This window comes from Daucus carota, chromosome 7 (genome assembly GCF_001625215.2).
Source record: "Daucus carota subsp. sativus chromosome 7, DH1 v3.0, whole genome shotgun sequence".
In the NCBI taxonomy this organism is placed as follows: domain Eukaryota; kingdom Viridiplantae; phylum Streptophyta; class Magnoliopsida; order Apiales; family Apiaceae; genus Daucus; species Daucus carota.
In genome coordinates this window covers 37,832,813-37,860,783 of record NC_030387.2, presented here as the reverse complement: position 1 = coordinate 37,860,783, position 27,971 = coordinate 37,832,813, and the positions used below count along the sequence as shown (strand labels likewise).

The 27,971-nt window shown below is 34.1% G+C and overlaps 5 protein-coding genes across 10 annotated transcripts; 3 read left to right on the top strand and 2 right to left on the bottom strand.

The window, feature by feature from the left end:
- Positions 1–1,668: 1,668 nt before the first annotated feature.
- LOC108196749 (protein RTE1-HOMOLOG) lies at positions 1,669–4,026 on the top strand. Of its 6 annotated transcripts, none has more exons than XM_064082256.1 (3): positions 1,669–1,811; positions 2,545–2,805; positions 3,436–4,026. In XM_064082256.1, exons 2-3 carry the CDS (start codon positions 2,569–2,571, stop codon positions 3,844–3,846), a joined length of 648 nt encoding a protein of 215 aa, XP_063938326.1. In that variant the 5' UTR covers positions 1,669–1,811; positions 2,545–2,568; the 3' UTR covers positions 3,847–4,026. The 6 variants fall into 6 exon arrangements, with proteins under 6 accessions (XP_063938326.1, XP_017219667.1, XP_017219665.1 ...); XM_017364178.2 differs by having other exon boundaries at positions 1,669–1,815; XM_017364176.2 differs by having other exon boundaries at positions 1,669–1,815; positions 2,533–2,805.
- A 910-nt stretch (positions 4,027–4,936) lies between these two features.
- Positions 4,937–6,310, top strand: LOC108196750 (thioredoxin H-type). The gene is made up of 3 exons (XM_017364179.2): positions 4,937–5,096; positions 5,654–5,776; positions 6,021–6,310. Exons 1-3 carry the CDS (start codon positions 5,004–5,006, stop codon positions 6,168–6,170), a joined length of 366 nt encoding a protein of 121 aa, XP_017219668.1. The 5' UTR covers positions 4,937–5,003; the 3' UTR covers positions 6,171–6,310.
- Positions 6,311–6,905: 595 nt separating this feature from the next.
- LOC108196358 (beta-galactosidase 3) lies at positions 6,906–12,080 on the bottom strand. Its single transcript, XM_017363613.2, has 18 exons — positions 11,721–12,080; positions 11,201–11,296; positions 11,002–11,114; positions 10,850–10,916; positions 10,650–10,742; positions 10,406–10,549; positions 10,182–10,270; positions 9,996–10,101; positions 9,814–9,901; positions 9,525–9,643; positions 9,275–9,439; positions 9,000–9,178; positions 8,805–8,914; positions 8,606–8,715; positions 8,280–8,504; positions 7,978–8,180; positions 7,532–7,868; positions 6,906–7,425 (listed from the first exon to the last, which is right to left on the bottom strand). Exons 1-18 carry the CDS (start codon positions 11,889–11,891, stop codon positions 7,297–7,299), a joined length of 2,544 nt encoding a protein of 847 aa, XP_017219102.1. The 5' UTR covers positions 11,892–12,080; the 3' UTR covers positions 6,906–7,296.
- A 7,126-nt stretch (positions 12,081–19,206) lies between these two features.
- Positions 19,207–21,492, top strand: LOC108194009 (uncharacterized). The gene is made up of 3 exons (XM_017360891.2): positions 19,207–19,500; positions 19,700–19,833; positions 21,107–21,492. The coding sequence occupies exons 1-3, from the start codon at positions 19,260–19,262 to the stop codon at positions 21,272–21,274; spliced, it is 543 nt and encodes a 180-aa protein (XP_017216380.1). The 5' UTR covers positions 19,207–19,259; the 3' UTR covers positions 21,275–21,492.
- Positions 21,493–22,189: 697 nt separating this feature from the next.
- On the bottom strand, positions 22,190–25,357 carry LOC108196809 (CDK5RAP1-like protein). The gene is made up of 3 exons (XM_017364245.2): positions 24,917–25,357; positions 22,983–24,037; positions 22,190–22,802 (listed from the first exon to the last, which is right to left on the bottom strand). The coding sequence occupies exons 1-3, from the start codon at positions 25,240–25,242 to the stop codon at positions 22,300–22,302; spliced, it is 1,884 nt and encodes a 627-aa protein (XP_017219734.1). The 5' UTR covers positions 25,243–25,357; the 3' UTR covers positions 22,190–22,299.
- Positions 25,358–27,971: the final 2,614 nt, after the last annotated feature.

Genomic DNA, 27,971 nt, shown 5'->3' with positions numbered 1-27,971 from the left:
AAGATTGATTCAAATAATAAAAATATAAAACAACATTTTATCGTTGAAAATGAAATTAATAGTCATGGATAAGCGATGTTGAAAGATTGATTCAATTAATAAAAATATAGAATTCGCAAATGATGTATATTTTCAAAGAAGACGTAAATTTTGAAAATAGAGTTTTGATGAGTTCTCGTTTTAATTCTCGCCGATACATAATCAGCAACAAATATTTGAATCCTAAAAATTTTGAAATCCTGTTTAGTTGGGCTGTTTGCACCTCTTTATAGTCGGACCTCCTCAAAAGTATAATAAGATTTTTAATTATATTATAAATGATTTTGATCAAGATTTTTAATTATCGTTTAAAATATCATGACATTAAATGAAAATTATTTAAAATCCATAAAAAAATGCTGATATTCATATACGGATGAAATTTTTTGAATTTCATAAAATAAGATTTTTCTGATATAATTCCGTTTATTATTCATATTAAAAAATTTGAAAAATCTAACAAAATTTATGAGATTGGAAATATTTTACTTGAACCCAAGAAGTCTATATTAATTTTATGTTGTTTATTTAAAAATTATAGGGAAATTTTCAACGGTACCCTCTTAGATTGACTTTTTCAGTTGGTACACAAAATTGTTTTGGCTTCCGGATGGTACCATTGTACTATTATCTTATTCTATGCAGTATCCCTACCGTTAACATCCGTCAGTCAAACGTTATATTTTGAGTATCATTTGAAAAAGTCAATTATAGGAGGGTATCATTGAGAATTTCCCTTAATGTATTATTATGATTTTTTTAATCCTATTATTCTGAAAATTTAAACATATATGGATTAAACTAAATATCATTTGTTAAAGTCGGGGTTAGGTTAAAATTAAGGATAACTGATCGAAAAAAGTTCAGAATAATTAGAATTAGATTAGGAATCAAAATCGAGTATCATTTTTTACGAAGTACCATAAAATCTCAATTGTTATTTAAAAAAAATCTCAATTATTTCAATTCGAATACATCTTCTCATTTCTCTATATTAGGCATACAAACAATTATTTATGTGTGTATTATCTAATTGAACGGTTTAATTTTTAAGGAAATAAAAGACCGAGATTGAGTTTTAGTTTGGTTGGTTCTCATTTGAGCACATGCCTATGTATATATGATATAGTAATAACAACATATTGGAGATAATATTTTCAGAATAACAGGATTCAAAAAAAATGTGAATAATAATATTTAAGAAAAATTATAAATGGTACCCTTCTAAAATTGATTTTTCCGAATGATACCCGGAATTTAACGTTTGACTAACGGAGCTTAATGGCAGGGGTATTGCATAGAATAATATAATAGTAGAATGGTACCATCCGAAAGTCAAAACAATTTTGTATACCATCTGAAAACGCCAATTCTAAGACGCCAATTCTAAGAGGGTATCATTGAGAATTTCCCAAAATTATATAAAATCAAAATCAAATATAACTATTATATTCATAAATACATAATTTCTTAAAATTACGTTCCATTGTATCGGCAGCTGGAGATTTGTCTCGACTGTATTGTTCTGATTAATGAAAGTGTTTTTATTTTGTGGCAAAAAAAATAATAAAAAAAATCATGTTCCATATACATCTAAAATCCTTTTGAAAAACAATTATTTTTATTGTCAAACTCCAAATTACCTTCTTCATTCTTCGAAGGCGTGAGTTGAAATTTGCAAAACAAGTCGCGTAGACAGACAGATTCATATTTCATAGATAGCGAGGAGAGCCTGTAATAATTCTTCAGATTCCGGACAACTTGTGATCACCGTAGGTATCTTTCTTCTCCTCTTGGCTCCATAATTTCATTGTAAGTCTTTCCACCTATTTTTACTTTCTAATTTCTTCGCATATGCACGTTTATATTGTAATTATTATTACACCTTTGGAACAGGTAACTAAACAACTACAGATCCTGTTGTAAACAAATGTCCTGTTATTAATTGAAAACATCCGTGTCTTGTTTGGGACTTTTTTGTTAAATGGTTTAAGACTTTTACTCAGTAGGATTGTATAACGTGTTTGGATGACTATGAAAATTGGGAATTTTTTCGAATTAAAGCAGATATAAATTTTATGTTTGGAGACACAATTGTAGAGTATTCGGGGCATCGAATATGTTCTGTGTTGCAGGATGATATGTTTTGCGATGTTTAGAACATGTTTGTGGGACTCGAAGTAGTTCAATAGGTCAATATGATTGGCAGTGCATATAAGTTAAACATGTTTTAATTAATAAGAGGAAACATTATTGATAAGGTTGAAGTTTATTAATATAGTAGAATGTTTATAAGCTAATTGCGAGACGGTTACAGTAGAAGAGATTTGGTACCAATTGAGATGACCTGTGCTACCAACAATTGAAGATGATATTAGATGTCTAGATGGGCTAATTGGATTGTATATTATTAACGATGAAAGAGAAATCAAAGCTGAATTTGACTTGAAACTAAGATTATTAAATTAGCATTTGTGGTTATGATTGGTATAGCTAATGGAACAGAATGAAGACCCTGAGCATGGTGTGATGATGGAACACACTTCCCTACAATCTTTGCAAATTGATCCAGAAAGATCCCGGTTTCCGTTCTGTATTGTGTGGACACCTATTCCTGTCTTATCATGGTTCATTCCTTTTATCGGCCACATGGGGTTATGCAGAGAGGATGGTGTGATCTTGGATTTTGCTGGCCCGAATTTTGTTTGTGTGGACAACTTTACTTTTGGAGCTGTAGCCCGCTACATCCGCATAGATGAAGGAAAGGTACAAAATAGTTCATCTCCAAAAATTGATTTGCACTGTTCTCATGTTGTATGATAGAGCTCACAAGAGAATCACATCTTCTTTTTATTTTTTTTTACCTCAGTTTCAATTGCTACCTCCTTTTCCTATATCTTGCCTCAATGATATTGATACAGTAGTCGGCCAGTTCTAGACATGTCAGTAGTTTTGGTGACTATGCACATGACCAGTGGTGATTTTTTTAAAATTGGGTCCCCGAGGGGGATAGGAACATGCTGATTTCATGGTTTGTCTTGAATGCTGTAAATTTTGATAGGCATCTGAGTTGTTGAGTTGATTTGTTCAAGAATCAGTATAATGTTGCACGTAGTTTTTCTAGAAAGCACTGGTTCTTGTTTTGCTGTATATATTTGTTATATGATTCGAACTCTCTTTTTACAGAACTGGCATTGTTCTTCCTTTGTTGTAAACTTGTATTGTTCTTCCCCTGACTCAATAAGTACCAGAAAGCAGTAATGATTTACTATGTATTAAATTGTTTTTCCTGTTTATGTATCGACTTCTAAAAAGCATTAATGGCTTTTGTTACTATGTTCTGTTCATGGCTATGCTCCAACCTAATTTTTTTTCTGTTTATTTCCTCAACAACAGTGCTGTGTTTACAGAAGTGATAAAGATTACAAACAGGATGAAAGCGGAACAGATGCATTGACAATGACATGGGACGGTGCCTTGAAAAAGGGAACGCAAGAATATCAACACCTATCCTACAACATACTAACTTGTAATTGCCACTCCTTTGTGGCCAACAATCTTAACAGGTTGAAGTTTCGGAATGGTGGATGGAATGTGGTGAATTTGGCTGCCATGATCTTCCTCAAAGGGCAATGGGTAAATAAAGCGGCTATGGTACGATCATTGGTGCCATCCATTGTTGTGTTTGGTATAGGACTATATTTTGGAGGAGCTACCTTCCTTACATTTTGGGCTCTTTTCACCTTCCTTCTTGTAGGATGGTTTCTCCTTGGCACCTACTGTTTCAGTAATTTAATTCACCTGTGAATCACCCAAAAACTTGTGTGAAGTTCTGTTTGCATTATTCTAATTTCATTTAAAAATACAAATGCACAATACTGTTGTTGAGATAAATTTAAGCCGGTCAGTATTCAGATACTTTCTAGAATGACCTTTATTGGGGGGTATTCATTTGAAAATTTTAAGGATTTTTTTTCATTCTTGAAATCATGTGGATTCAATTAGATTTTTAAAAATATATTAAAATTTTGAGATATTCAATTACGATTTTGAATTTTCTGAAAAAGTTTGATATTACTTTATCAAGATTTTAAATTATACTAAAAAATTTAGTGATGTTCAATTAAAATTATTTGAAATTCATCAATTTGATACTCTATTTAAAAGTCGTTTGAATTTTTTGTATTTATAAAATTATAAATGTTATGAGATTGTTTGTTATATTTATTAAAAATATCTTTTACTTCTAGAGAAATTATTTTTTACTATATTGTAAAATTTTAATTTTTTTTTTTACAAAGTTCATAATTCAAAACGAATGATATTTGAGAGGATTTAATTTTTTATAATGAAATATTATCATCATTGTATTGTAATACTTAATAGATGTAAGAAAATAAATAATTTTAACCAAATGCTTAATTTCAGAATATATCAATATATATAAGTTCTATGGAGTACAAAAAAAAATTGGAGTATTGGAGTACAAAGTTTGATAAAATGTAATCTAGTCATCTAAATTTCAATTTTTTTTGTCCAATAATATTTGTAAATATTTGACAACCTGCACATTATGTTCTGCAACATAAACATTGTAATCAAATGGTAGAATAATTACTTTTATAAATCATAGGACTCTATGTTCTGCAATATAACTAGCAGTACAATAATCTTAATACTTGTTATAGTTGAAAGATATTAATGTTTAATTGACAATTATGTGCAAGACAACTTATAAATGATAGATTATATCAAAATTTGGATAATCAAAGATATTATATAGGATCAAACTAAAAAATTATGATTTGTACTCCAATACTCCAATGTTTTTATTTACTCCATAGAATTTAACACATACCAAAATATTAGGAGCGTTATTTCGCATATAAAAGTTTCGTGCTCATCCGGTGCGTTACGTACTACAGATACACATTGAGAGAGAGAGAGAGAGAGATTTGAGAGAGATGGCAGGAGTAGAAGAGGGACAGCTAATAAGTTGCCACACCATTGAAGCATGGGAAGAGCAGATGCAGAAAGGAAATGACTCCAAAAAACTGGTACCCCTTTTCTTTTTTTCACAATTTTCATTTTTTTTCTATTTCAAGATTGTTTTTAGTTCTTGCCCTTTTAAGAATTCTTGATTTCTGTGTATCATCAGTATTTAAGATGGCCTGTATATATGCATGATCTCTAAAAGTTTTGTTGCAAATTAGTTGTGTGTTTATTTGTTAATTATTGTTTGATGTACTTGTGATTCGGATCTTATAATCAACTGGTTTAAAGTTTTCATATTTATCAAGAAAAGTGTTAATCTCTGGATGCGAGATACCATTGGACCAAGAAGCCGTTGATAATTCTTTTGTTCGGTTGTGCTGTGTAAGTTTAATTGGCGAAAATATTATTCGGACTTGCGGTATTGATAAATCATATGGTGCAGTTTATTAGTATGATTTTGGTAGTTGCACCCACAGAATTTTCATGTGATTTGGGTCTGTTGACAGTAAAAATTTGCGGTTTTTCGTGTTTGTGATTTCTGTTATTCCAAAGCCTTGAGATGTATTTACGGGCTGGGAAGGCTTGTGTTAATTCTTCAATTTCACTTCTTTCTGTGCAGATAGTTGTTGATTTTACTGCTTCCTGGTGCGGTCCATGCCGTATTATGGCGCCATTCTTGGCGGAGCTGGCTAAGAAACTACCTTCCGTTACCTTCCTTAAGGTGGATGTGGATGAATTAAAGGTGAAAAACTAACGAAAATTGTTAAATACAATAACTTTTTACCATGACTGGGACTAGTTTTTTTTTTTCACTCGAACCATAGAATCGTGATGCCCCTGAACATTTTTAGTTCCAAAAGCTAAGTTGATTCTATTGCATTGAGCATTTTTAATATAGAACTTCCAGTCCAGATTCATTCTATCAAAAGCCACACAAACTCATCCAGTAACCCTCGTATTAACTTGCATTTGATTATTTGATGCAGTCAGTTGCTGCAGATTGGGCTGTGGAAGCCATGCCAACTTTCATGTTCCTGAAAGAAGGGAAGATTGTGGACAAGGTTGTGGGAGCGCAGAAAGAGATGGTGCAACAGACGATCGCCAAACACATGAACACCTCTACATCTGCAATCTAACTCATCTGTCGTCCTTGAGATATGCAGTCTCATCTTGTGTTGCTACTCTTTGTATTATGTTTTCTTCATAATCTGCCTGATATGACTTTTAAATTCCTTAAGCTAAACGACTGATATATTTGAACCTTAATTTTCAGTTCTTTTTTGTTGCATTTAGCAAAAGTCTGATACCTCTATCACTTACAGTATTTAACAGATCATACCAGTTCGATAGTGAACTGCAGTGATTTGGGAAGCCAAATCTGTGTCAAGATGGAAATTATAATTCGATTAAAGCTTTATCAGGAAAGAAAGAAGATGGCAGTATAAACCCGAGGATAGTGTACCCTATCTCAGAATCATAAAATCAAGAATCGAAATGTAGTGTACGCTAAGAATCATATAATCGATTGATGTGCCCAGAATCATAAAATCAAGAATCGAAATGTGTTTAGAATCATAAAATTAAGAATCAAGATGTGTCCACAATCATAAAATCGAGATGTGTCCACAATCATAAAATCAAGAATCAAGAATCGAGATGTGCCCACAATCATAAAATCAAAGATCGAGATGTGTCCAGAATCATAAGAATCGAGATGTGTCAAGAATCGTAAAATCAAGAACCGAGATGTGTCCCGCAGCCCAGGCGTAATTTACACTAAGAATTATAAAATCAAGACATCTCCTTCTCATGTCACTTAAAATTATATCAATTATCCAAAACAAAATCAACTGATATGCAGAATCAAGGAATTTTAACAAGAACAACGCGGAAAGTTCATATTAACTACCATGGAGTACAAATAAATCAGATTGTCATACTAGGATCCACACCTAACATGAGCTCATTGGGGTTTGCTTTTGCCCCATAAATTCAAACCAACTAACAGATCACTCAAATTGCTAAACTATTCCCGGTTCTGATTTCCAATTAAAAGGCCAGAGACCGGGGTCGATCAGGAAGCTCACAACAAGAACCCCCTTGATCTATATAAATTACCTACCCAAAGAAATGATTTACACAGGCTTTTAAACAAACTTTACCTCTAAGAACATTACGCTAATCTTTTCTGTACCTTCTTGTTGCTCTTTATTTGTGTTTTCCAGCTGGTATCGATACAGTTAGCTAGTCACTACATGCACATTAACCCCTTGTAGTCATAGGAGCACAAATGGCCTCGACGGATAACCTCTTTAACACATTTGGACATGGATCTAGTCCAAAGACGGTATCTGATATTGGCACTGCACATCTCTCCTTTCCTAGGCACATCTGAGAGAGGATTATAAAGGTAATGAGATGCCAATAAAAATTTATCACGATATAATGAGAACACACGAAGGACTGTTTGGTTGATTAATATGAAATTTTTTTATACCTTCTCTAAAATGGCGTAGGAGGTATAAGCATGGCAAGTTCCTTGATGGAAGTTTCCACAAGTTCCTGTTGGTGTTCCGAAGCTTGCAAATTTGATGGAAGTAATTGACTGACCAGCACCACAACGAAGGTGAACTTTTGGTTTGTGAAAATCCTCTGCTTTGCCATAGCTCTCGATTTGCCAATTTTTAATGTAGGGATGAAACTCAGTGACATCAGCACAGATGCTGGACACTGATCTTTTCACTATTGCAATTCCAGCGGGATTACCCCCCAGTTCTTCAAAAAGTACCAATGAATTCTGTCTTGGCTTTAACCAGGATCTAGGTACATGATACCTGAAATTTAACATTTTAGATCCCCGGAATGAAACCTGTACTCTTCCATTTTGTTCTTTAAGAATCCTCTCAGAAGAGTAAAACAAAGAGCAGAATATGAGGGGGTTACCATCGTTGTGTTGGTTGACCGCAACCTTGCTGACACTTAGGAGGACGAAAAGCGCCAGCATAATTGCATTCATTGCAATTACCAGCTGCGTATGCAGTCCAATATCTTCCAATACTTTGACCATTAATCCATACTTGACCTTTTCCCATAGATTGCAGGTCCAGTGCCAATGGTTCATCTCCTTCTGGAGCATCGAACTCAGCCTGCAAAATTCAACTATGTTAATACCAAACTATCCAACAGTAGGTTTTGTCTGAATAACCAAGTTCGCATTTTTCTTTCAGGCGAACACATTTTCATACCTTGTGCCATGTTAGAGGTTGAGGCTTTAGTTCAATCAAAGAAGCACCCATCCAATTGACAGAAGAAGTGCTATCTGGAGAGCCGAGATTCATGGCCTCTCCCTTAAGCCCGACCTGGTATGTCCACTTTTGCCACGATAAGTCCCATTTGCCCTGATCAAGACCATGAAGAACAACTGGTCCTGACACTCCAGTCTTCCAAGTTTCAAAATGTCCCCCAATATTCTATACAAACACAAGAGTCCTTCATCAGTATCTTTAAAATAAAACTCGCAAAGTTATGGACCACTTCAAGCATGTTAAACGTTAAATTCTGGAGAACTGACCGGCAGTCCTACTGCAACACTGAGCAGTGCAATTTTATTTCTTCCAGCATGAAGTTTAACCTTTCCGGTATACAAAAATCTCCTGTTTTCCCTTGTCCCGAAACCAGAACCTACATGAGAGGTCCTTGTTAAATCACTAAATAAGTACTAGGAGTTTTATCAAACAGGTTTGTTGGCGATTAAGATGTATCTGAATTACCTGAAAGTTGTCCGTTTACAAAGACATGAAGAGCATGCCCCGTCGACTGCGCCATGAGAGTAGGGAGTTCGCCACCGCGTAAAAAGGACTCGGATGAGCCAATGTTAACACTGTGAGCAAATTGTGAACAAGGCATGTTATGCAATGGCGCTTTTGCAGTTGCAAAAGAAGTTTGTTGATGTACATTGCTCTTACCTAGTTATGTACCACAGATAGTCACTAGCATCCCTAGTGACATTAATCTGCTCCAGAAGACCAAAAGTAGTGAACGTAGAGCTGTCATCAAGAGTAGTCAAATCTTCATTGTAACTCCCCCAGGAAATCATATCAGCACTGACTGGTAACATTTGCATCTGCGATTCCTGAACTCCGACCTGTTATGGGGGGAACAAAATTCAGATCTTGCTCTCAGGAAACATGGATCGGCAATTAAAACTGTTATGGATCGGTAACTTATGATATGCACATACATTGGCAGTATTGAAGACTGCATTCTTGCAATCGGAAAGGATGCTAATCGACCAAGGCGGCAACTTATAGTGCATATTGTTGAACATTACTCTAGCAGCAGATTTTGTATCATAATTCGCGAGAAAAGCTGCACAATTTCCATTCTCTGAAGAAAAAACATGGGCCTGAAAACTGCCAGCTTTTAGTAGCGGTAACAGACATAAACTTAGAAATAATTGAGAAACAATGGTGGGACAAGAGAGTGAAAACCTGTTGAGAACTTCCTAAAGAAGTAACTACAGGATCTGCAGAAACTAAGGCATGCTCACATAGCTTAATAGCCCTGTGAAGCTCCTTTAAATGACCATATTTCGGTTGCCTGATTAAACCTATCATGATCACGACGATGAAGCAATTAGATCTAAGCCAAGTACAAGATAATATCTGTTCATCAAAAGTATATCTTTAGAATCTTATTATTTATCAAACCGCTATCTCTACTAGATTATCAGATCAATCAATAACGGAGGTGAAAGAAACTATGACAATGCGTGCTTACCGTATTCATCAAGTGGAGCATCATAGTCGTAGCTTGTAGTGATGAATGGCCCCCCAGCAGAGCGTCCGAAATTTGTGCCTCCGTGATACTATTTTACATACACAGTGCACATAAAACTCAGATTCGACAGTGAGAAGTTAAAGTCTAAGAGATTGGTGGAGATAGTCACTTCGGAAATCTACCATATAGTAATTGAAAAACGATCCTCCCTTCTGGATGAATCGAGCAACTGCAAATGCCAGATCCTGAACTGGCCTCTTATGTATCGGTCCTCCAAACTCCGTAAACCTTTAATATCAGACATAGAAATGGTAAGTGACCTCTCTTCGTCGAATCATTGATTAAAGTAACAAAGCTTAGAAACATACCATCCACTCCAAGCCTCAGTCCAGATAGTGGGTTTGTAAGGTCTGTTAGGGGAGAAATTATGACAGTAAAAACCATTACATGTATTTATCTGCATCAATAGCGACATAAGATAACACACTACATTAGGAAATAATCAAATGATTTAAGTAAGAACCTGGCCAAATGAACAGATAGCAACTTGACAAGAGCAGCTCCTGGTAGTAAAATTAAGAGAAGTACTAACCACTGGATCAGGAGCATCTTCTTCTTTGCACATAACCCAGGGAACCCCTGTATCCAAGCCGACGGCCAGCTTCGCTGCCCAAGTCATGTAGTTATGTCCCGCGGCTCCAAGATTTTTACCTTGTGGTCCATACTCATTCTCAATCTGTACACAAGACATTTTATCAGTAACATTTAAAAAAATAATTTTTCAGAGATGATCGTGTAATTAATTAATAGAAGTAACAAAAACTCTGGAAACAAACCTGGGAGAGTATAATAGGGCCACCCTGGGACTCAAACATATTTTCACTTTTCATCAAATTCACAATCTTTTCGGTGAAACTTTTCATAGCCCTCTGCAGAAACACCACAATTCACTAATTTAGTTCGCTTCTCTGCAACTGTGCATCGTATACTTGGGACAGAATGAACAAGAAATAGCAAAAAGTTAAATCTTTATGACCTTAAATGGCTCATTGTCCGTTCTGAAGCTGATACCTGGAACATACTTGAGCCAAACTGGAAAGCCGCTGCAGAATTCACAAAAACGGTAACACATTACTAATGTTACTCAACCAAACTCATCTAAATTCAGAAAACTAAAACAAAGGGTACCCGAAATTCCACTCAGCGCACACATAAGGCCCAATGCGAAGATGAGCATAGAGCCCTGCTTTCTGCACTATCTTTAAGAACCTCACTATATCATACCTCCCCTCAAAATTATACTGCAGGTGATTTAAAAAATGCTAATCAGTGACAAGACTAAATTTACATACATATTCAATTTTATGTACATAAAAAGGTAGTGTACATTGCCAGGGGTGGGCTCATGAACATTCCAGAAGACATAGGTTTCAATAACATCAAGACCTCCTTGTTTAGCTTTGAGGATTAGATCTTCCCACATCTACACAAATAATTCCAGTCCATCACAAAACAATAAATATAATTATGAATATACATTCATCAATTTCTAGCATTGTGGCCTACTATGTGCTAAGTTACTGAATCTTATGTCTTGGTAACAAGTATCTCTCTCTCTCTCTCCCCTCCCTCCCTCTCTCTCCCTCTCTCTCTCTCCCCCTCTCTCCCTCCCTCCCTCTCTCCCTCTCTCCCTCCCCCTCTCTCCCTCCCTCCCTCTCTCCCTCCCCCTCTCTCCCTCCCTCCCTCCCCCTCCCCCTCCCCCTCCCCCTCTCTCTCTCTCCCCCTCCCCCTCTCCCTCTCTCTCCCTCTCTCCCTCTCTCCCTCCCCCTCCCCCTCTCCCTCTCTCTCTCTCTGTCTGTTTGTAAAATCAAGAAACACTAATTTCAAAGATTCTAATAAAGTGGTACCTCAGGAGTGCTTCTAGGATAATGTATAGAACCAGAAATAAGAATCCTCCTCTGACCATTGATCACAATGGCCTTGCTATCATACGTAACACTACATTGTACCAACCCTGAGCTCATACACAGAACCCAACTGAACAAGACCACCAACTTGAAAACCCAATTAGAATCCATAACCCTCACAACCAACTATCAATTCTTGCTTGCATATATTTTTGTCGGTGGAACAAAAAAGATGAAACAAGAAGCTACACAAAGAGATAAGCAGTATTAATTGCAGTGTTTAGTTGGCAAGTGAAAGAGAGACAAAGTAAGTGTGTTCTTTAGATTTAGACCACCTCGCTCTCCAGGCTGAGGTTTTGCAACTAAGAGCAGCAAAATTAGTTGTTTATATATACACCGTACATATAAAGTTAGTTATGGGGTTTATGTTTTTTTAATAAAGATCTGGGACCAAAGGTTGTCCTGTGGAAATACTTATATCTCGAGTGGCTTTTCTATTTAACTGTTTTTTACATGCATTAAAATTTCTTAAATTCGTCCTTTCTACTTCGTGGGTTAATAAATTTGCAGCGGAAAATTTTAAGCACTCACACTATATTCGGAATGTGTAAAATGGGAAACAGTTTTTAGCAAAAATCTTATCCGAGCCGTATTTTAAAGATTATTGATTATCAGGAGATAATCTCCGATTAATTCTAAAAAAATATTATTAATTTATCACATATAATTTAACACTTTAATTTGACTAATAATTATCGATTTATTAAAAAATCTCTGATAAATTTTCGATGAATCTTGAATTAATAATTTAACTAATTAATTCTGATTTCTGATTTATCGAAGCATATCTGTGAATGATAAATTAGGAGTATCTAGTAATCTTTGAAAGTCCATCAAGAACGTAACGGTACGGCAAATTTTCAGAGATATACAGGGCTGCGATACAATGCGAAAGAGAGCAGGTACTGAAGTGAGGACAAAGAGGAGTCAAAGGTACACAGGCAGTGTGAAACAGAAAAGGAAAAGAGCATAGAACGAAATTTAGGAAGTGTTTGGCAATCTAAGGGTCTGTTTGGGGGTGCTGTTAAAAATTGCTGTGCTGTCAGAAAAAGTGCTGGTAAAATAAGTGCTGTTGTAGAAATCAGATAACTGTTTGGTAATTTTTTGATATTTACTTATTTTGAGTTATAATATAAAAAATAATAATGATTTTGGTGAGGTTTTATAATGAAATCTATAACAGCATTCTGCAAAAGCTGAAAAGCAGCTTTTTCCAAAAGCATGGGAGGACCTGCTTTTTCTAACAGCAGCTTTTCAGCTAAAATCTGCTGTTCGGGAAAGCTGCTTTTAGATTTACCAAACAGTTTTTCATCTGCTTTTCAGCAAAAAGTTGTTGTTGCTGTCTGCAACAGCAACCCCAAACAGTACCTAAGTTAATTTATGAAAAATGGGTTAATTATGTTTCCAGATGTAAGAGCATCTCCAAGAGGCTCTTCGTTTAGGCTCCTAACTTGAGATTTGAGGAGGGAGAAGCAAAATGTTGCTCCAAGAGACTCTTAAGTGGCTCTTAAATCTTAAGAGCCTTTTGTTTCTCTCTCCTCTCTCCTCAAAGTTAAGAGCCACCACATGGCTCCTAACTTATTTTCTTACAATAAAAAAATCCTTTCCTCCAATCAACCTCCATCTTTCCCTCTCTTTTGTTATAGTGGAGCCCAATATATGAATAAAATATGAAATAGAGAAGAGATGTAGAGAGTATTGTTGGAGTTTACACTCTTAACTTTGTCCTAAATTACTAAGAGCCACATTTTTTATATTATATTTAGGAGCTAACAAGGAGGCTCTTGGAGATGCTCAACATGAATCACGGCGCAATCTCTATAATCAATTAATTACCCCTGCCAGTGCCAGCCTGCCAATTACAGTACAGTACTTTGTTTCCTAAAATAATATTTTAAGTTTTTTTTTGAATTTTTTCATGTGAATCATTCTCTTTTATCACAATAACAGAGATGCGACCGTATTTGCGGGATTATAAAATTCCCCTGTTAGTTCTGATTTTAGAAGCTTTGGGGCCAAAATATCTCAAAGATGTAATTTATTTATGCATGAGAAATTAAACTCATCGGATTAAGAGAGTATATACGACTATTATCAGTCTACTATCTGCGATTAATTTTCAGGTTTTGAACATCAAATCAAGTTGAGTAAGAGCAAGTTCAACATTGTAATAATTCAAATCCTAAATATAATATAAAAAAGTTAGTAGGAGAAAATTACTATCAACTGTTTTTAGATTTCTATCACATCAAATTGAATAAAAAATTAATATAAGAAACCGCATCAAATTAAATACTAAAAAATTACAAATTTGTGTAAGAAATTATGTATACATGGCAGGCTTTCAATACAATTTCTTTTTATCATGACTTGTATGACATAAAAATCATTGATCAAAGAATTTGGATATTCTATGTGTAAAACAATCTAAAAACAAAACGACTATTTGTTTAGCTCGTTTTTTGTTTCATAATCAAGTTGTAGTTTACGGTTCGTGGTCTTGTCGGCTGAATTTCAGTATTTTAATGTAAATTTCCATTCACAGTCAAAAAAAATTACGGAATGGGAAGAGATATTGTGTATCGTTTAGTAGGTGTCGGTGTGGTATGGCCTTGAAATAGTGTCACATGTATGTTCTGTCATCTCTTTCATCTTGAACCAAGCAGAAGAGGATAGAATTGTCTCATCAGAATCGGTGAGTTGCTAGCTGCCCAACCTCAAATCTCAAATCTGGCTTTTACTTCTTTGGAAGATGATCCCTAAAATTCAGATCACTACTGATTTTCTCTCTATGATATCTCTGTCTCGGAACTAACAGAATGTGTTCCCTACATATCTCAAACTAAAATAAATTTTCAAATCACTCGAATAATTTATTCACCATAAATCGCAGAATGATATAATAAAGATAATTTATTTTAAAAAATTAAATTAAAGTTATATAATTATAAAATTGACTAGAATTTCATAATCCACAAATTAGTATCCGTTGTAATAATTTCTGGGGTGAGCCAAAATCAAACTCGAGTGTCACGGAACAACAGAAGATAAACCCACCCGTTAGGCTACCCTATCGCCTCGACTAGAATTTCTTTTAGTTGTGTGTAAAACTGCGGGGATGACGGAAGTTGCGGCTTTATTGAAAGCGCAACTCTAAAAAGTTTGGGGGCTGTCTCCATGACCTCTTTCTTTTGGTTTTGTGTGAGCCACTTCCATTTTACATTGCCCAATTTCTGGATGCTCATTTCTCTCCAACTCCATGCGTTAGGTTCACATGCAACAATAATAATTCACTCATAATAATATCTATCGCCTTTTTTGTCTTTCTACATGTTCTAAATTATTTGTTCTTTTATATATTAAGTATCATAGTACTTCATGTTTTCACATTTATGGGTTAGTTTTATTTATTTTGGCGCGGTAGGTGGGTAGGTGTTAGGTTTAGGTAATAACCTAGAAGTGCTTCACCGCCAATACTTTGATGGTCCGATTCCACGCAATTTTTATTGTGATCTTTTGAATTAATTTATAAACTAAATATATACTCCCTCCTTCTTACTCCTCTATTTTGAAATATAAGTTGTTTGACTTTTTGACACATACTTTTAAGTTTTTTGACTGCATAGTTAAAATTATTATTTTTGAATTTTTTTTTTGAATAAAAATATATGACTAATATTATAATTCAGAAAAAGAAAATTTTAAAAATAATGATTATAGCTATACGGTCAAAGGACTTAGAAGTGCGTGCGAAAAAGTCAAGCGACCTATATTTCAAAACGGGGGAGTATGTAATTCTAGACTTCACTATTCGGTTATCGAAAGGTTCAAAATATAAGACTACGATGATTATTGATATTTTTTTCATAATAACAGAGAGGTTCGGAGTTGAGGGCACAACTTTAATCCTATAACGAATGAAAATTGAACCCATGGGCCTATTGATTATTCGTTCGACTTGATAATGACTTGAATTTTGAGGGTAGAGAACATGGAGATTTCAATTCAAAACACTTATGAACATAGTAATTTATTCATATAATTATATATTTTAAATTATTTCAAATTCAAATTTCAAGCCTTCCATTTTTTCGAGATTCACAAAGAATTATTCAACGACTCCCGTAGGCATGTGCTCAGATTTGCTACTTAATGCGATAGCTAATTTAGTGATGGTTCCTAGCTACAAGCCTACAATCATTCTTTGACTCCTGTTTGTCTGCGCTTGATTGGTTAAACACTTAAAAGGACTTGCTTCAATTCTTATTGGAGGTCCGAAAAGAGAGATGTGACGAACCCATCAATCTTGTAAACTAGCTGCCGAGTCCACAGCATCTGCATATAACTGGAGAAGCACACATGTAGATAAAGATGGAGATAGAATTATTGTCTATGGTATGGCATTGTAGATAAGAGAGTGATTGACACAGATGCTTTGTTTTAGATATCTTGATTATGTGATCTTCTATGCATCTTGTTCTTTTCTTTCTAAAAGTAGTCATACAATGACAATTTGATGTGTTTTTACATGTCACATTATTCTTCGGAAAAAATAAAATCATGGGTCTAAGTGAATACCAGAATTGAATATTCTAACCGAATATCTCAAAATTTGACATTATTTTTTTAAAATCCGAATTAAATACACAAGTATTTCATGGATGAAAAAATACTATAAAATCGCAATTTAATACAACCCTAAATATGTACTGTACTTGTTTCTAGAAAATTAGTGACTTGTTTTTGCAAATAAAAAACATCAAATACCTATAAAATATATTACAATAATAAGTATTATATAAAAATGAAATTTTGCTTGAAATAAGATTTTATTTTTATCATAATGTTGGCCAAACATCCCCACAAATAAATAAATATAAAAATGTGGGGATTGTTGATAGATACCGGGGTTTTTTTGGGCGGGTCCAATTTCTGATTTTATAAGTTAGAAGCACTTATTTGTATTGTTTGTATATAAAATCAAGAAGTACTTGTAAAAAGTTAAGAATACTAGTTTTTGTTTCATGAATTCTATTTCTTTTTTAAACATTTTAATCACTTATAAATTTTAACTTATTTTTATTTTTAACATCTAATTCACTCCGTTATTAAAGTAAAAAGCTGTTATTTCAAGTTCATCCAAACGCCCCCACTATAAATTGACAAGGGGTCCAGTGAGGAGGAGAAAGCGCGTTGCATGTGGAGATGCTTAATTACCCGCGAACATGGTGACCGTTCGTATCAACGTTCATTAATTCCAGTTGGTAGTTCTGTTTTATACTTGACTTCATCATCACCGTTTCTCTTTTAAGAACATCCATTATTATCTTCCTCATTGCGTCGGTGAATCTAGCTACTACTTATGCATACTATACTATGATGTAGTAACTAACGGTTAGATTCTTATTCTACCGTTTCACGGTTAGTGGAGATATGATTTCACCTCATTTGTCAATTTTTCATTATAATCCTAAAAGTTTTCTAGCTCGTTTTGTTCTTCTTTTTAATTATATCCTGTTAGTTATGATCTTGATTGGAGTAAAGAAACTTTAAACACAAATCCTATGTCTGCCATTATTAACCGCAATTTCAGAATCAGAATTATGAAATAGTGTCAAAATATTCTTTCCAAATCTTGTTAATTAATTTTGACAGTTTTCGAAATTTATAGTTATTCCATCTTTCAAGTAATAATGTTCTGTGTTAGTGTGAGATCCAGAATTTCATAAACGGGATATTTTTACAATTAATATTGTCAGTAATAGTAATTTTCGTGTGATCAGATACGGAAGTACAGAAAGGTTTACCTGGGCTAGGCTTAAGCCCAGGATAATTTTTTTAAAAAGAATTTAGTAGTTATATATATTATGTAATTTATGTGTTAAGTAAACTCAAGCCCACTATCAATTAAGTCCAGCATCAATATAGTCGAGTAGATTCAGAAAATAGAGTAGAGAATGCTGATTAACTGGGTGGAGTTCTCATGTTTTTCGGTTCCTAACATGAATGAAAGTAGATTTTTCATGGTCATTCACTTGTGAAGTTCACCCCAACCCAAATTCCTGGTTCCGTCTCTGCGTGTAATGACATACTAGTATAGCTGAATTTTTTAACACGGGGGACTAAAATTTTAGAAGGGACTTCTATATAAATAATTTAAGTTATAATGTAAATAAAAGAAAATCTATAAGAGTGAGTGATGTTTAAACCCGAGACACTTTTTTTAGATCCGTCCCGCTTTTGGAACATGTTAAATATGCATAATGCTGCACCAATGTTCTTCTTAACATTTCAATTCTGATAGGGCTCATTGTTCCTAAAATACCATTATTCTGTTTACGCACTGATTCACAGTGTAATTATATAATCTTGGATAAACTAATATTAAAACAGAAATTAAGTTAAACAGTATGATTCCAGGCCTGCGCTACCATAGATGTGTTAGAGTTAAGCATAATCATTCAGCATTGCATATACAAATCACTACTGCTGCAGATGCGCAAATCAGTGAACCACAATGGGCCTCAAAAATTTAGTGGCGTGGGGTTACTTGTATAAACATAACAAAACTGGCCTTTATTATGAGTCCGTAGTGTCTCACTGTCTCTTTGTTTTGCTGTTGACTAATTTAACATTAGAGAAAGTTTGGCTTGTTATTTAAGACTGGAATATAGATATTTATGTAGAAACTGGAATGTGGTCCGAGTGAGCTCTGATAAGTTCAGGGACCCTATAGATTGTCCACAACATTTTGAGAGCAGTATGATTTACGTAACACGAGGAAGCCTGGTTTGTCTGCTTCTAGTTTCCCCTAATAGCGGTTCTAGACGGCAGTCAAAAATTATTTGGTATGATTAGGTAGCCTTTCTATTGAAGTTAACAGAGCCCTGGAATCTAAAATGTTGTCCAAATGTTAGAAAATGTACATTTTCATTACAGGTTTGGTGTTGCTCTGATATTGGTCGATGTTTGTAAATTAGCGGCGGATTTAATCAGATGTTTTGACCATGTGATTGAAGCGGATGTTTTGACCAACGGATTGAATTAGCCGTTTATCGTAAAATTGATCTGATTGATTAGCCTTTTCAACATCAAAATATTCTTAAATTTACTTTGATTCTATTTTTCCTTCTCATTATTATAATCTATTACAAATAACTTTAAAATGAAATATATGAATTATGAGTAACTATTTATTTCTTAATTTATATATGATACGTAATATTTGATTAGATATATTATAAATCAAATTTGAAAGAGAAATAGAAAAAATAGATCGAATCAGATATTGAACAAAAGCCCACCCTGCAAGGGTGAGCCCTTAGACATGACGGGCTTAGACTAGGCCTCATGAACTCAATCAACGGGCTGCAAAAACCAAGTCCAAAGCCTAAAACACTCACCAACAACGACGTCGTTTCACTCTCCGTCTGCTAATTTCCTCACACTCCGCAGTAACCATATTAGCTTACACAAAATATGAGTTTCGGAGCCCTAAGATCCATAATCCGACCCGTATCAAGAACCCTCTTTTCATCGCCGATCAAGTCCGCCTTCTCTCCGGCGACATTGCCGCCGGCGATTTCTCCACTTCCGGCGATCAAATGCCCATGGATTCCACCGTCAAGTGCTCTCATTCACAGTCTCACAGATACACGATTACCGAAGCGAAGGCCCATTGATAAGCCCCGCAAGAAAAGAGCTAGCTTGAGACCCTCAGGTTAATCTCATATATCTAACTTTATATATTTAATGTTAAATTAGGGTTATATAGTAAATTGAAGTGATGTTTTGAATTGCTTTTGTGTTTAAGTGAATTTTTTTTATTTTTTTAATTATTATTATAATTTTTGGTGTAGTTGTGGGATGATTTGGTTATATGGATTGTTGGTTGAAATGCTACTTGTTTCGTTTTGTAGGGCCGTATGCTTGGGTTAAGTATACGCCTGTTATTCAACCGAGTGCTACGCCGAATCAGGGAAGCTCGAACCAGAAGAATGTCAAGAGGAGGAATGAGAAGAAGCGGATAAAGCAGAGGCACAGCTTTATAATGGTTTGTAACTTTTCTTAAACCTGTTACATTGGTTGCGGTTTGCTGTATTTTATATATTTTTGAATAAATCGGAATGTTTTAGATTATTACAATATTATCATAAAATGAGGGATATGAAGGCGATGGCTTGCCTATTCTAAATGGGTAGAAGCAATTTTTAGGATTGTTAGCTAAGCTTGGAAACTGATATTTTAAATATCTAAGTGATGCATGAGCTTTTAAATTGACAATTGATATGTAGTTTTGCTATGTGTACATAAGTTCTATTCTATCAAGTATTCAACGGAATGTTGTTCAAAAATTGAATTCTAAGAAATAGTAAATATGTTTTTGAATGTTTTTGTCAATGTGTGATTGAGATATCAGATATCTTGGGTTTGTGTCATTAGCCAGTTGTGAAGACAGACCTCTGATTCTTTGAAGTCGCGAGTTTTTGTTCCATTAAAGATGTATTACTTTGACCTATGAATAGAGAATCATTTACATGATCGTTCATAACACATTTACTATGTAAGAATTGAAATGCACCTTAAGTGTGGCATAATACAGAATCGACAAAGTTTGGTACTGCAGTACTGCATCAATTTGACATCACAAAGTCATTAGGAGCTTGGTCAATCACACTATTTACTGTTTACTGAACTTTCCATATCACGGTCACTTATAAAGATCAGTGATCTTGCATCATGGCATTACAGTGTATTGCGAGGTTAATGATTCGTGCAAATCACCCAGCTTAAACATTTTTATGAATTTGACGGGCTGTTATGTTTCCACGCCATGTTATTGGACTTCTATTGTCTTATTTTAGAAATGCATGCTGTATTTTAGATGCTTGTAAATTTAGAATTGGTGTTCATGAAATGTTTTTCTTACTGACAAAGTCTTCACTATATAATACTTGATATTGAATTAATTTTGTTGCTAACGAGTTTAGTAGGAGAGACCTGTTGGAAAAATAGGCCTATCTATCATGCAGGTTGCATCTAGTTTTCGAGTACTAAGAATGACGCAAAAAGACATTAAAATAATTGAAGGTTTATTATTCTTAATTAACATCTTTTCTCAAATTGATTATCTAACAAACTTGGAATTAGTTAGAAACAAATTTACCGCCTTAACTTTGACTTACAAGAAAGTATGTGAATGTTTTTTTTTTTTTAACCACACTTCGTTGATAAAAAAGAAGTGTTATAATCTTTATTCCTCATTGTTCCTTCTTTTTCGAGCATACAAATGTTTTTTCTCTAGTCTGATGTTCTTATGACCGCAGTCTGAGAAAAGGAAACGTAAAGTGCTAATGCAAGAAGCAAAAAGGAAGAAGATCATTAAAAGAGTTGAGCGCAAGATGTCTGCTGTTGCAAGGGACAGAGCATGGGCAATAAGACTAGCAGAACTACAGCGTCTTGAGGAAGAAAAGAAGGCGGCTGCTACTGCCTAATATTTTCTTAGAAGCCCCAAATAATGTAGTAGCTGAAACCTTCTCTTTTCTTTAAATGTAGGATTTAAAAAAACTGTATTTCTTATGCAAATGCACATGCATTTTTATTTCTTTTAGAGTACGCCAACTTCCAGGTGTCACTTGTACTGCTTACCTTGGCAAATTTGCCCTTTATTACTGCCAATGTGAATCTACAGAATATGGTATATTGTTATGCATGCCTTTTTGTTTAGTGCAAATTTTTGTATGAAAACTCATTTGGTCACCATGTTCGTCAAATTGTCAATATGAATATGAAATTACGAGCACGTGGCTCTTGATCTGAGGTGCAGGCAGGCAATTTGAAAGCTCTTGAACTAAGCTGCAGGCAGGCAGTCTGAAAATTTGGACGGAGTTCTAAACTTTTTGTTTGAAGGGCCAGTGTCAAACCTTAAATTTTTTTGATGTTCTCTGGTACTGGTTCAGTTAAACTGAAGAGAAAAGGGTTTCTTCAAAATTGATCACAACACTTTTTAGTTTGTATGGGTATGGCCAGTGCTAAACCTCAAAATTGATCACAACACTTTAAGGGTGCCAGCTAGTACCAAAGGTTCTCGTGCTAGAAGAGATTTAAAGTTCAGTTCTTATATTTACAGGCTCTTCGATTACATATACACACTATCAAAATGAAAATGCTCAGGGGCGGGAACTACGATTATATAAACACTACCTCTGAAAATGCTCAGGCGAGGGAACATACATTCACAGGGTTAAATCGCCACTTCTGTTATTCCGTATTATAAGACGGGGAGAAGAGGAATTGACTTGGCAGCCCAAACAATGCATTCTAAATTTTATGGACAAGTCCCTTCTAATTAACTTGCCCTGTCGCTAGAATTTCAAAGTGAAACAAGTATATCATCCTAGGCACTGCAGTTCGGTAAATCTTCAAGCAATGAAATAATATAGTATTTGATAAAGTAATATGGCAAAGGTAAATAACTCGTAAAGACTATAGAACCTTCAAAATTAGCGTTACTGTGAGTTTAGTTTGCACAGGCCGCAACTTCTTCATGTGCAATATTATAAAATGTACTCAATTTAGTAACAGCAAGTGCTTCACCAAAGAGTGATGCTCTTGTAGACCTTTGTATAGAAACTTCCACATAATCACCGATTCTTGGATCACGCTTCCCGCTATCATCAACCCGATCCGGGACAGGCATCTTTGTGAATATTACTCTGTGCCCTCTATCACTTTTTCCAATGAGCTCTGTGTCGGGAGCTCTCTTATTGGGACCTTCAACCAGCACAAGTTGCACAGTACCAATTTGAGACTCAAAACACTTGCCTGTACTCGCACGGAACGTATCAATGAGTTCTGCCAACCTCCTCTGTTTTACATCATCAGGGACATCATCCTCATAGTTCCTGTGAGCATGGGTTTTCTCTCTCATGCTATAGGCAAACATATATGCCATTTCATAACCAACAGCCTTAACAAGGCTTAGTGTGTCTCTGTGTTCCTCCTCTGTTTCACCACAAAAGCCTGTAAAAGATTTGAGCTCTTAGGCTACTGTAGAAAAAGTTAACAAGAACAACATAAAAGAAAGTCCTTCTAGTTCTACACACACAAATGTAAAGCAGAAAGTATGATAATTTTAAGTGGAGCTTATGTTACATTATAGATCCTGCAGCATAAGAAAAAGCATAGTAGATTGAAACTTACCACATATGAAATCACTGCTCAGACCAACATCAGGAATTATTCTGCGGATCTTCTGAACAAGATCCAAGTATGCTTCTCGCGTGTATCCCCGACGCATTCTCTCAAGTACTGTAGTGCTTCCTGTTTGTGCAGGCAGATGTATGTTTTTACAGATATTATATCTATCTCGCATTATATAAAGCAATTCATCAGGAAAATCTTTGGGATGAGGGGATGTATATCTGAACCGCATCTCTGGATATTCTGTCGAAAGTCTTTCCAAAAGATCCGCAAAGCGCAAGCCCACTTTTTTCACCTTTGCTATGGTGGAAAAACCTTCACTTAATTTCCAACTGGTTCCTGGTTCAGCATCTTCTATTACAGACGCGTCATTGTAGCTATTCACATTCTGGCCAAGAATCGTTACCTCTTTCACTCCTTCTTTCCAAAGCTCTCCCACCTCTCTCACGATTGATTCCACTGGACGAGACCTCTCTCTGCCTCTAGTGAAGGGGACAATGCAGAACGAGCACATGTTATTGCAACCTCTCATCACAGAGACAAAAGCAGTGACTGAATTCTTAGAGATACGGACAGGACTAATATCAGCATAAGTTTCTTCAAGAGAAAGAAGTGTATTAATCCCTTTCTGACCATAATCAACTTCTTCCAGAAGTCGTGGTAAATCACGATACGCATCAGGTCCACATACCACATCCACCATCTTCTCTGCATCTAATATCTTCTCTTTTAATCTTTCAGCCATACATCCCAAAACAACCACTTTTGGGGGGCGTAACGACTCTGATCGCCCAGTAGCAACATTGCTCTTCCAGTGCCTCTTTAAAAACCAAAAATAATTAAGCCTCTGCCACACCTTTTGTTCAGCATTGTCTCGGATAGCACAAGTATTGATAAAGATTATCTCTGCACTCTCTGGAGCTTCCACAATCTCATTATAGCCAGCATTCTTCATGACAGACAATACAATCTCCATATCGTTGACATTCATTTGACAACCATATGTTTCATGATATATCCGACCTAGAGGAAGCACTTCAGAAGCTGAAACAGGCCTAGAAAGAGAAAAAATAGATAAAAAATAGTATGATTTTATTTAGTAGAGTTCACATACTCTTCCTACAGATTCAAATGTTATTGTAAACCACCCATTTGCATGAATGTAGTTTTTCCTTCTCACACATATTTTGATATAGACAGCTTACTACAGTTGACACTTATGGAGCACATTATGCTTGAATAAAAATAAACGTGTTAATTTAATTAATGCTTGTCCATTTAGCCCAATTACATGGGTGAATACTCCATAATTAACATCTCCAATTACAAACTAATTAAAAGAAAAAAAAAAAACAACTAATAAGTTTCAAAATTCAAACTACAATTTATTTACCATGTAACTATGAACCACAGATTTGCACCAAGGAAATGAATAAAAATCATCATGAAACCAATCATTGATAATAAGAACACTATATAGATTCTGCGCTTGACACACATTTCTATAAACACAGCTTACTTTATATCTAGCAAGCGCCAACTGCTAATCAATGAAGCCGGGCTAATCTATCATGTGACGATACGTGTGTATACACAGCTAGAATATAATCTATTACAAACCATCTCAACCTAGCAACTCTAGAAACAAAAAAACAGAATTGACTCTTCAAGTATACAAAACATTTCAAGGTACATAAAATCACCCGTTATAGTAACTACAACTAACCCGTAATAATACTACAAAGCACTTGAACCACTGGATACTAACAATGATCGGTAGTCTTATATACTTATATAGCAATACAGAAACTACTGGTTTTACTAGTACAGCAAGCCTAATTACACAATTGAAGACAATTACACAAGCCCATAATTTACATAATCCAATCACAAATCTCATCAAAAGGGTATCCAAGAAACATAAAAATACTCACAGAGGAGCAATTTGAGGCTCTGTAGAAGCTAAAGCAGCTTGAGAAATGAAGTGATGAAGAGATGGGCCATCTTCATTTTTCTTCAAGAGACTAGTGGGCCTTGTTTGTGACAAGTTTCTTGAGAAATGGAGTGAGAAAGGTCCAATCTTGGGCGGCCCAGATGAGGTTGTAGCAGTGTAACCAAGGCTTTTTGAAGAGATGAGTGTGGTGAAAGGGGAAGTGCATAATGGACGGTGGAGCTTGATACGACGTAGTATTGTGGAGTTGTGGGGTTTGTAGGTGAAGATTGAGGTGATGAGTGCTGATGATGAAGAAGAAGACGCCATTTTTATTTGATTTTGAGGATACAGAACTCTAGTTATGTAAAAATCATCATACTCTTCAGTCTTGATGGATAGGGTGCGTCTAGCTCCTCTCAAACGGGTTAGGCTGGCAGTATGTGTTGTCCGGGTCGGGTTGTTTATCTTCAAATATATAGTGATATAAAGTTAAAATTTCGGAATTTTTTAGGTATTTTTACATTTTCAAGTTAAACTTTCAGAATTATTTAGATATTTTTTGCTTTTTTTAGTCTTATAGATCGAGATTTTGTAGAAATCAAAAATCGAAATTAATCAAGACCTACCAATTTAAGATTTATAGAAAATTTATCGACGATGTTTTGAATAAATTGGGAATTTTCGGTCAAATTGGAGTGTAATCGGTAAATTCGTAAAAAAAAATTATAAAGATTAATCGTGAATTTTTTTAATAAATAAGAGATTTTTAGAACACTACTTGCAATTGTTAAATCAAGTTATTATCAATTTTTTTAATTAGAAAGTTACTAGTTGAGAAGCCGCGCGTTGCGGCGGTCTATAAAATTTTTATTAACGATTTAATATCAATATTTGTAGAATAAAATAATTTTGTGACTATCTATAAAAAGTATATTAATGTTACCAAATTAATATTTGTAAGATAAAATAAATTTTATATTATAAAAATCTTGATTTAATACCAATACTAATATATTAAATTGCAAAATTGGAATATAATTCATGGTGAAAAAATGAAAATAAATTTATACACGTAATTAACAATTTAAAGCACGATGAATCTTAATTTTATTTGTGTTTTTTTAAAAAAAATAATCATGTTCTTCATTGTCACCATACTCCAATTTTTCTGGATTGATTGTGTACAAAAACATCTAACTTAAATCCGTGAGATAGCGGTCTATAACTACCCTTGCTTGTAACAACTTTTATATCTTAATACTGTATAAACAGCCTTCACTTAAAAATTGCTTGAATTGAGCAAACAGATTATGCATGAATAATTTTTTTCCTGTATACAAAGTAAATCATAAAAAAATTAAAAACAACAAACATGTCCGACAAACAAAACACATATTATAAAATAATAACCAACAAACATACATCGCTAACAGTTAATTTATTGATATCATCCATCAATATCATGTCAAGACTATATTCTTTTCCTTTACTAGCATTTTACCCGTGCTACGCACCGAACGGTTAATTGTATAAAATAAAAATAAATTTGTATATATTATATCATATCATTTATACAATTTTATTACATAATATATGTATAATTCTTTTAAAAAAATATTATTATTTCTTAAATACTCTGAATTTGATCAATTATGTATCACGTATTATATTATATTAAATTAAATATAAAATAAATCATATTTTCTTTTTAATCAAATATTATATAAGGATCGACCATTGTTTAGAATTTAGTGAATACGATCCCTACTCCCGATTTCGGACCCAAAATCTAAATTATCTGAATTCAGTTAGCAATGTCACATCCATACGGATCATTTTGATAGCAAATCATTGATTTTTATTAATTTCTTTTTTTTTGTAATTGCATCTTCTAATTAGCCATCAAATATAATATAATATATATAGTTACTAAAAACTTGTTATATTTTTAAGATGTCAATTCTACCAATATTCTTTAAACTCTCCATTTTATGGTTTCAAAAAAAAAAACTCTCCATTTTATTTTTAATTTTCTTAATATATAAACAAAAATGGGGGAAAAGAGTGATGCATGAACATGAGAGAATAAATTTTTATATTAATAAATATAAATTAAGAGCGAAGGAAGGCTTCTGGAAATATGACATTAATCATTTACGAAAACATATTTCAAAATTATCATCATTTAGATAGATTTAAATCATTGTTAACAAATAACGTGATTCATTCAGAAATTCATATTAACAGATCATCTAGATTTCCAGTCATCCAGAACAGCTATCTAGATTTAACAAATGACTCCTTAGAGAATGGGGACGGGAGCGGGGCAAGTAATTTCAGGATCATAAATTTTTCCGATTTCTCGTATTGAATAAAGTAATGATGGATTAAGTTCGATCAAATCGGTGAATGCATCCCCCAAGAGCATCTACAACCAGTGAAAGCCCTTAGCTAAAAAGTGAGTTAGCATACTAAAAATAAAAAAATTTAGCCAACAGCTCGAAAAACTCATGCTCCAACCATACTCAGCTGTTATTTATAATTTTAGCCAACCTCCTATGGATAACTAAATTTGTCGAACCTCTACAGGTTTGTAAGAAATTTGTAAAAAGATTGCACATCATATATATTCTATTTTAACAATCTAAAATATTAATCACATACTATTTTTAAATTATAGTCAACCAATATAGCCAATACCATTGAAGCAAAATGTCGTACAGGTTCAGCAAATTTTACATAATGTCTTACAGGTCCCATTTAGCCAACGATTATATCCAACGCCGTTTGAGATAATCTAACATCAGTCATTATTATTTATTATAATTATAATTACATAATTTAATTAATTTTTATGCATTAATTTATTTTTATTTGCATGATTAGTCTTTGTAGCCATATTTTAGGAAATTTTTATGCACTTAACTTATTTATGGAATAATATAAATTATTAAATTCAATAGAGCATGCCGTAAAAATATACATTTGTAAATATTCACTCATCTAAAAGAAATATTATGTATTTAAAAAGATACATATGTGTTATTTTTATATCT

Bases quoted from the DNA above. Each gene is read 5' to 3' on its own strand.
- LOC108196750 (XM_017364179.2), top strand. From the start codon at position 5,004: ATGGCAGGAGTAGAAGAGGGACAGCTAATAAGTTGCCACACCATTGAA. The intron at 5,097-5,653 runs GTACCCCTTTTC...CTTTCTGTGCAG, and splicing joins GAAATGACTCCAAAAAACTG to ATAGTTGTTGATTTTACTGC. The intron at 5,777-6,020 runs GTGAAAAACTAA...TATTTGATGCAG, and splicing joins TGGATGTGGATGAATTAAAG to TCAGTTGCTGCAGATTGGGC.
- LOC108196809 (XM_017364245.2), bottom strand. From the start codon at position 25,242: ATGGCGTCTTCTTCTTCATCATCAGCACTCATCACCTCAATCTTCACC. The intron at 24,038-24,916 runs GTGAGTATTTTT...TTCTCTTTCTAG, and splicing joins GAGCCTCAAATTGCTCCTCT to GCCTGTTTCAGCTTCTGAAG. The intron at 22,803-22,982 runs GTAAGTTTCAAT...AATCTTTTACAG, and splicing joins GAGCAGTGATTTCATATGTG to GCTTTTGTGGTGAAACAGAG.
- LOC108196749 (XM_017364176.2), top strand. From the start codon at position 2,536: ATGGAACAGAATGAAGACCCTGAGCATGGTGTGATGATGGAACACACT. The intron at 2,806-3,435 runs GTACAAAATAGT...CCTCAACAACAG, and splicing joins TCCGCATAGATGAAGGAAAG to TGCTGTGTTTACAGAAGTGA.
- LOC108194009 (XM_017360891.2), top strand. From the start codon at position 19,260: ATGAGTTTCGGAGCCCTAAGATCCATAATCCGACCCGTATCAAGAACC. The intron at 19,501-19,699 runs GTTAATCTCATA...TTCGTTTTGTAG, and splicing joins AGCTAGCTTGAGACCCTCAG to GGCCGTATGCTTGGGTTAAG. The intron at 19,834-21,106 runs GTTTGTAACTTT...TTATGACCGCAG, and splicing joins AGAGGCACAGCTTTATAATG to TCTGAGAAAAGGAAACGTAA.
- LOC108196358 (XM_017363613.2), bottom strand. From the start codon at position 11,891: ATGGATTCTAATTGGGTTTTCAAGTTGGTGGTCTTGTTCAGTTGGGTT. The intron at 9,440-9,524 runs GTTTTCACTCTC...GGCAGTTTTCAG, and splicing joins CTTTAGGAAGTTCTCAACAG to GCCCATGTTTTTTCTTCAGA. The intron at 8,915-8,999 runs GTAAGAGCAATG...ATTTGCTCACAG, and splicing joins TATCTGTGGTACATAACTAG to TGTTAACATTGGCTCATCCG.